The sequence below is a fragment of the Giraffa tippelskirchi genome, chromosome 3 (genome assembly GCF_054371585.1).
Source record: "Giraffa tippelskirchi isolate mGirTip1 chromosome 3, T2T-mGirTip1v1.2.pri, whole genome shotgun sequence".
NCBI classification, from domain to species: domain Eukaryota; kingdom Metazoa; phylum Chordata; class Mammalia; order Artiodactyla; family Giraffidae; genus Giraffa; species Giraffa tippelskirchi.
Window position 1 is genome coordinate 172,278,210 of NC_137277.1, and position 8,311 is coordinate 172,286,520.

The following is an 8,311-nucleotide window of genomic DNA, read 5'->3' on the forward strand; positions in this document are numbered from 1 at the left end:
AGCTTCAGAGGATCCTGGAATCTAAAGAGAGAAGTGATAGCTCATGTGATATAAGAGGAAAATACAGAAATGGGTTAAAAAACAAATGAAAAAGTGTAGATTTGGAAGACAGAGTTCAGCTGAGACTGAGCGGAGCAGCTGAGAGGCACTGACCTAAAGTACAGATGTGATAAATAGGATGGGTGGGTTGCCGACTGATATCAAATACTCAATTGCCTTTAAAATATCACGTATAATTTAGACTTGAAAACTTTCCAAGAAAATTAACCACCAGCATTAAGAAGAATGGAGTTCAAAACCTGACATGAAAGGATTAAGTCATTCTTCAGACAATAGCGTGGCTTTGATAAATCAGAAACATTGAGTTTAAAGGACTTAAAATATCCATAAAAACATCCACGTCAGGCATTGTCATCGTTGTTGTTTTGTGGTTGCTATACCCAAGGCCTTCCCAGGGATCCTAAAAAAAAAAACCCAACCACTCCAGCAGTCAGTAGAATTTAAGGGGACCCAAAGTGGGAACTTGGTGGTGGCTCAGACAGTAAAGAATCTGCCTGCAATTCAGGAGACCTGGGTCGGGAAGATCCCCCGGAGAAGGGAATGGCTACCCACTCCAGTATTCTTGCCAGGAGGTCTCCATGCCTGGCATGCTACAGCCCGTGGGGTTGCAAAGAGTCGGATACAACTGAGCGACTAACACTTCTGTGTGGGAACTTTGTGGCCACATCTGTCATGACAGCAGAGTCCCATCAAGTTGAGGACTTAGGCTGGTTCATCTTTTTCTCTTTTCAAATAGTGAGCTCCCCACATATCCATACAGGAAAAGGACTCTCTGGGTTTGGGCAGGAGGAGAAGGTCGAATGAAAAGATGAGATGCTTAACATACTCCATGTGTTAGAAGGAACAGTGACATGGGATTGCGGGAAAGGGGAGGAGAACTCGAACTGCAGTCAGAACACCTGGGTTCAAGTTCTGCTTCCCCTTGTGCTAGCTTTGTGACCTTAGGTTTGTCCCTAGCTCTCCCTGAGCCTCAGCTTCCTCCTCTGTAAGGTTGGCTTCATGAAATTAGAATAAAAACTAATGGAAATAGGATATCTTAAAAGGCTCTCGTGAAGGAGTGATTATTTGTTCCTCTCTTGATGTGAGTTTTCTACGTGGGCACGTGGTATTTCTGCCATTGGCTAAGCCCTGGTTCTCCTCCAGTGCCCTAAGCGGGGGTCCAGAGAGCTTTTGTGCGGGCTGCCCACTTTTGAGAGCCGGACCCCTGGAACCTTCACAGTATGTCCTCTCTAATTCCTCCCTCCACAGAACAGCTTTTTCTCTTGGACACTGTGAGTCCCTTTGGGCGTCTGAGCATCTTTCAGCATCTGTGGGCTTGCGCCCTGTGGCCCAGAGTCAACATGCCACGTTGAGCTTGCTTCTGACTCTGCCCACAGCCCAGACCTCCTAGTTCTCTGCCCAGCTGGAACAGGCTCTCACACACTGGCCCATGCTCATGAGTGCAATTAAGGATGGACTTGTTAAAAGCAACTGTCAGAGGAAAAGCAGGATTTGGATCTCATTGTATAAAGCAATTTGAAGCCTAATGGTAATTGGACTCATGAGTTTCTCTGTAATTTCAAAGCATTTACCACTTTAAACAGAGAGGAAGCCCTCTACAAATGTATATGGCAAAAGCTGTATCCAGTAAAACTTTTATTCTTACAGGATTCATAGAATCTCTATGGTAAAAGTGTTCTGTGTTTGAACATCATCTTCAGTGAACGTTGGTAAAATGATGGATACTTTGCTGATCAAAAAACCTCGAAGTGGAGTTTACCCAGTGAGAGTGAGTGTCGGGCTTGGCCCACCCGGTTCACTTTTGGGTGGACTAGTCAGGAAATGTTACTAGAGGTCTGGGAGGGGAATTCCCTCGTGTCTGAAAAGGAAAGAAGAACCACATATGGGTGAGTCTTGGGGTCTCTATCACAGTGTCGACCAAAAACTGCCTTCTTAGAAGTTTCTGTCTGACCGCTGAAATTCTAGTTGTAGCTCAACAAACCGACTCTTAGTTTCACACTGCTTTCTCTATCACCTTTTCATCACAGGTTTAACAGTCGCCACATCGATACATTACCTGTCACAATCTCCGACACTCGGAGTGTGAGCAGGAGGGATCACCTGTTCACTTGTTTTCCCTCGTGGCTTCAGCCCGCTTGCCCACCACCCACCCTTCCTGGCTCAGCCAGGACTTCCAGAGTCAATTGTGTCAGAACCTCAGAGGGCAGTGTTGAGTGTGGTGGTCTGGCTGTAACATATAGAACTTTTGATGGACGGATGGGAGCAGGCCTTTCAAAGTTAGCAGAGTTAGCAGATGCTCAGAAGGGAAAAGGTGTAATCTTTTTGGTCCACGTGCTTAAAAGTGAATCTACTATTTGTCTGTATCCATCAGTGATACCCTGCATGGCTGCCTCATTGCAGACATTAAAGCTCTTTTATTAGAGTTAAGTTGCCGGTTCCTTGAGCTCAAGGACTATCTGTTGTTATTCCTTTATTACCCACCCCCAACAATGCCTGGATCTTCCTTTTTTTTTTTTTCATGCAGTAAACTGAAGTGCTTCTATCATTGCAAATGATTTTCTTGGTCTGTTTGCACCAACAAGAAGCTCTTTTCAGTAATGACTTCCATGGACCTTCATATGATCTTCACATATTATGCCTGTATTTTTGTCTGCCTGCCCTGATACTGGTCATTATGGTAACATGGCCTCTGCTCTGTGGGCCGTGATGCCCTGTGGGTGCTTGTGCGTCTCAGGCAAGTGTGATTCCCACTGGCTGGCGAGGTACAGGAGACAGCAGGTTAGAGGGAGGAAAAGGGAGACCCTCAGACTCATAGGGCGACACCTCCGAGCACATCTGGTGAGGACGTTGCAGATAGCAACAAAGTTATTTCTGGGCATTAAGAAAAGATAAACTAAGCCCTTGAGACATTAGGAAAATTAAATGATGCAAATTATGGAGCATGGTGGGGGAAAAAAACATAGAAATGGGAGGATTGTCAAGAAGTTTCAAAATGAGTCAAATTAGCTTCATGGACTGGACCTGACTAAAAACATTTACTTGATGTCGCAATGTCATATTGACAGCTGCAGCTGAAATATGTTTGTTCTATCTCTGTTTCGTGCTAACGACAACACCCAAGCCATCTTCTTCCCCCACCCTTGGAATCGGGCATGGAGAGCCCTGTGAATGCCAGAACAAGGGCAGTGCTTGATTCTACCTTGTGCTTTCCCTCTTCAGGAAATCGCAGAAGCAGCCCCCCGGCCTATGGATTCCGTCTCTCACCAGAAGAAGAAATGAGGAGACAGCGGCTGCACAGATTCGATAGCCAGCGAGGCAACCCAGCCTTGTGAACAAACACGGTCCGGTTGTGCATTAGTTACCCCCAGACCCTCAGTTTTGTACAAAAGCAGAGAGGGCGCATGACCGTCCCCGTTGCTCACATCAGCAGTGGCTTGTCATCCTACAGCCACCATGAGTCCGATTGATGTCTTGAGCTGCTTGACGTCTTGAGACCAGGCTTGTTCTGACAGCCCCCAGCTCTCGGGAATGGCATTCCTGACCTTGTTCCCTTGCAGACAGAAGCTCGTGCGTCTCCACATAGGGACCAGTTTCCATGCTCCCGTCTCTCACTGCTGACTCAGCGGTGCCCCTGCCTTGTTATGTCTTGGAAGACCGTGACCTTTGCCAGGAGGATTGTGTTCACCAGCCCAGAAGATCAGGTCCTCTTCCTGCTCGGTGCTCGACTTGGCAGGAAGCGGGGAGCCATCCCTTGTCCTCCTGGCACGTTGCCGTGGTGACTTTCCAGGCACCGGATGTAGCCGTCATCGCGGGATGTCGTCCCGGCCTCCCTCGCTCAGGCGCCTCGGTTCCTGGGGCCCCCACGTCTGAGCGGTGTCTGCAGTGAACCTGCTTTGCTCTGATGCCCCTCTGCCTTCCCAGCATGTGTGAGTGGAAAAGCTTAAGTGAGACCTCAGACGGGAAACCAGTTCCACCCTCCACGACCCAGCAGGTGGCACCGACAACCTGGCTCCAAGAGCCTCTCCAGTGACTATGTCAGGCCCTGGAGATGCGACTTGTATTGAACTAACCAGCAGAGCAGCAGCAGGTGCCACATGCAGAGGGGTGACCAGCAGCTTGGTCACAGAGAAATCCTTCCTGAGGAAGTTGTTTTTTTTTTTCTCATAAAAGTGCCTTTTAATTAACCACTGTAACAGCCACCCTCCAAGACACTCCCCTAACACACAGACCCCAAGTCACTTAAGACCTGTTTCCTGGTGCTTGTGTTTCATGAATAAAAGGAAAAGGTCAAATATCACTGATGTCTTATGTCACTGAATATTTATATTTAAAGAGAGAAGCAGAAAAGGATCTTCCTCTATGGCTTTATCTAGCATTTATATAGTTTTCTGATTCTGAAAGTAATATATATACCTTGTATATGCATAAAGCCAACATCTGGCAGGAAATACACCCACATATTAACAGAGGTTATTGAGGAAGGTGGAGTGCATAGGATTTTGCTTTCTGTTTTTCACAATTTTATATTGTTCTCTTTTAAAAATGTGTGTATATGTATATGTGTGTACTACTTTTGCAGTAGGGAAACTGATTTATATAATAATAAATGAAGAAATATATAATCAGGAAAATGGACTCAAGAATAAGTATTGTGTCTCTGTTGATAAAATTTACAGTGTAAACAGAAATACAAAAAAGTACATGTGCAATTTAAAAATCACCTGTGTTTCCACCAGGGTTAAGATTTTAAGGATATTGCTTTCTCAGTCTTTGTATATGTTTCACAAATTTGGAGCATCCCAACTATGCAGTTTTTTTTTTTTTCTGGTTTCTATCAAATGAATTTATTCAGTCAATCAGTCAGTGATTGCTAATGAGCTTTTTCTTTAGTTCTTTTTTTTTTTTAATAAATTTATTTATTTTAGTTGGGGGCTAATTACTTTACAATATTGTAGTGGTTTTTGCCATACATTGACATGAATCAGCCATGGGTTTACATGTGTTCCCCATTCTGAACTCCCCTCCCACCTCCCTCCCCATCCCATCCCTCTGGGTCATCCCATTGCCCCAGCCCTGAGCATTTTTGCAGTTTTGTGTCTGGTTCCTAATGTCAGCTGACCTGGGTGAGACTTTGTCACTTGCATGTAAATGAGCTAACAAACCACTGTGAGACCTGGGAACACTTTGACCTGCCAGCTGGAGCAATGTTACCTGAGCTTCTCAGCTTAGTTTATGACTGATACAAAGTGACACACAGCACATTTATAGTATGAATTGTATCTCTGAGTCTTGCAGCTTCAAATATTTTAACATTGAAATGGTTAAGCCACATGTCTTTCCTCTTTTCTCCCAAACTCTTCGAACTTGTTTTCCATGACTTCTGCTGGCGATGCATGCATGCTAAGTCAGTTCAGTTGTGTCCAACTTTTTACAACCCCATCGACTGTAGCCCACCAGGCTCCTCTGTCCCTGGGATTCTCCAAGCAAGAATACTGGAGTGGGTTGCCATTTCCTCCTGCAGGGAATCTTCCCAACCCAGGGATCAAACCCAGGTCTCTTACATCTCCTGTATTAGCAGGAGGGTTGTTTACCACTAGCGCTACCTGGGAAGCCCCCTACTGGGAATAACCTCATTCTTATACTCCATCTTCTGATAGCACATTGTAAAGGTAACTCTGACATTTATATTTGGCTCTATGATTATTTGTACACAACTGTAGAAAGACATGCCTTCTACACAGGAGCACAGATTATGAATGGCTGTGGAATGAGGTCTTGTTAACTCCACACTTTGCAGCTCTCTCACTGCATCACCCAAGGCTGGCCCCGGCCTCCCAGTAGAGGCTTCTTCAGTGTTGGTTTCTCACCAGAGTGTTTTTATGCAGCAAAAGTCCAGCCACTGTATATGGAGGTATTTATATTTTTTATGGCTGCCAAGTCTAGTGATAGTAGCTCCTTGCTCTGTTTCACTTGTCAGATGTAAAAACATCAGAATTGGACTTCAGATGGTGTAACTGATAGGTACACCTTACTTATGGAGTGTTTTATCACTAAACTTTACAGATGTGGGAAAGGGCATTTCAGTTATAAACCAGTTATCTTAGCACAACAATAAAGATGTTTTGGAAATTATTATTATTAACTTTGTTCAGTTAATAGGCTTGCTTGTAACCCGTGCTTATTATTTTCAATATCCATCTTATTTTTTCTTCCTACAGTAAAGAATCTCCAAAGTTCCACCACAAAACTGAAATTGGGTTGAGAAAGACAAAAACCAGTATATTCAACTGATAATCTCTCAGGGAGTAAGCATTTAGAGCTGGTTTTAAATTTGGTTTCTTTGCTTAATAGTGATTTCCTGGCTGTCTGTTAAACATTCTCACGATTTGGTTGTCAACTTAGGAAACCTCTTAATTCAGACTCTTTCCTTGGTTTTCAAGATGAGGAAGCAGTTAAAATTGCTTCCTCTTTATGACCTTGAATGTATTTAGTGCCTGTGATTCCAAAGTTGTACATGATTGTTCACAGCCCCTCTGTCCTTTTAAGCTGTCTGTTGTTGAGGCCTGGACAGTAAAAGACTGATTTTTGTAGAATTGGGGCCAGTATACATATCCATCACACATTCTGCTGCTTGGGAAGTAAGTTAAGGATCTGAGGAAATGGAGTCGCCCAGTCCTGTCCAACTGTATATGACCCCATGGACTGTAACCCACCAGGCTCCTCTGTCCAAGGAATTTACCAGTCAAGAATACTGGAGTGGGTTCTATTTCCTACTCCAGGGGAGATCTTCCCAACCCAGGGATAGAACCGTGTCTCCTGCATTGGTGAGCAGATTCTTTACCACTGAGCCACCTGGGGGATTAAAAGACTGAGACCCATCACCTGAAAAGGACAGTAAAACCCAGAGAGTGTGGCAGACCTGGCCACCTCCTTCCTGGTCCTAGTTTCTCTTGAAAGACTCAGTAAAGAATTGTATTCAATTAATAACTGATGCGAAGAGCTGACTCATTGGAAAAGACCCTGATGCTGGGAAAGATTGAGGACAGAAGGAGAAAGGGGCAACAGAGGATAAGATGGTTGGATGGCATCACCGGCTCAATGGACATGAGTTTGAGCAAACTCCAGGAGATGGTGAAGGACAGGGAAGTTTGGCGGGCTGCAGTCCATGGGGTCGCAAAGAGTCGGACACAACTGAGTGACTAAACAACAAGTCGTTAAAAAACAAAATCCTATCATCTCTTCCCTTCCCTTCCTATTGATTACTGCAGTCATTTTCTTTCTGCTTTTGCCCCAGTCTTTTATTTTAGAGTCACAGACTCCCTGCTTAAAATCTCTGTTCATTGCCCCACTCAAAATTCATCTTCACTCAGTTCTACATAGCACTGCCCATTAATCTTCCAAAATCTACTTCTGTGATGTCACTCACCATCTCAGTACCTTTTTATCATTTCTCTGTTGCCAAAGGATAAAGGTCAAACTCATTCGCCTCAACCATGGGGCTCCAGCCAGCCTTTCAGCCTCACCCTCACTTATCCCTAACGGAGTCTGTGCTACTGCTGACAGGTCTCATCGTTGCCCAGGCCACGAGCATTCCTGACCCTGTGACTTCCATGCAGTAGCCTATTCCTCTCAGCGCATCCAGATCCTCCCCGTTGTGCCCACAGAATGATCTGCCCTTGGAGGGTGTTCATCACAGTTTCCACAAGCCACTTAGAATTGCTGGTTATCCTGAAGTGAGAGAAGGTGTTTGGATTGTAAGCTTCACAAGGGCAGGACTTTGTGTTTCTGTGAATCTCTTCATAGTACCTAATACAATGTCTGAAATGTTGAAACCAATGAAGTTTTTGTGGAGTGAAACAGAAGCTCATTTGTAACATCACCAGTGGCACACGTGAAAAGAGGTGCCTGTTGCTGCTTGATATTGTTGACTGTGTGTCTGTTTTCTTGAATCACAGGAAAGAATCACTTGAAAGAAAGCTTTTGTCCATGTTGTTGTTCAGTCGCTCGGTCGTGCTTGACTCTTTGCGACCCCATAGACCTCAGCACGCCAGGCTTCCCTGTCCACTGTCTCCCGGAGTTTGCTCAAACTCACGTCCGTTGAGTCGGTGATGCCATCCAACCATCTCATCCTCTGTCGCCCCCTTCTCCTGCCCTCAGTCTTTCCCAGCATCAGGGTCTTTTGCCCATAGAAGCAGAAACATCCAGGCCTTCCCCGAGGCTTACCAGATGGTGGGGAGAGGTCGCCATCCTT

General features: G+C 45.1%; 1 protein-coding gene across 17 annotated transcripts in view; it reads left to right on the forward strand.

Annotated features, from left to right (window-relative positions):
- Nucleotides 1-8,311, forward strand: part of RHBDD1 (rhomboid domain containing 1) — a 184,445-nt gene that overhangs the window by 134,065 nt on the left and 42,069 nt on the right. For 5 of the 17 annotated variants that reach the window (XM_081584694.1, XM_081584697.1, XM_081584695.1 and 2 more), the window contains one exon: nt 3,280-4,357. The exons of 6 other annotated variants lie outside the window; for them this stretch is intronic. In XM_081584694.1, coding sequence (XP_081440820.1) covers nt 3,280-3,392 — 113 coding nt within the window. In that variant the 3' untranslated portion in view covers nt 3,393-4,357. Of the gene's footprint in view, nt 1-1,707; nt 1,829-3,279; nt 4,358-6,278; nt 6,406-8,311 lie in introns of those variants that run through there. 6 more of the 17 variants (XR_014080679.1, XR_014080681.1, XR_014080680.1 and 3 more) reach the window with 2 other exon arrangements.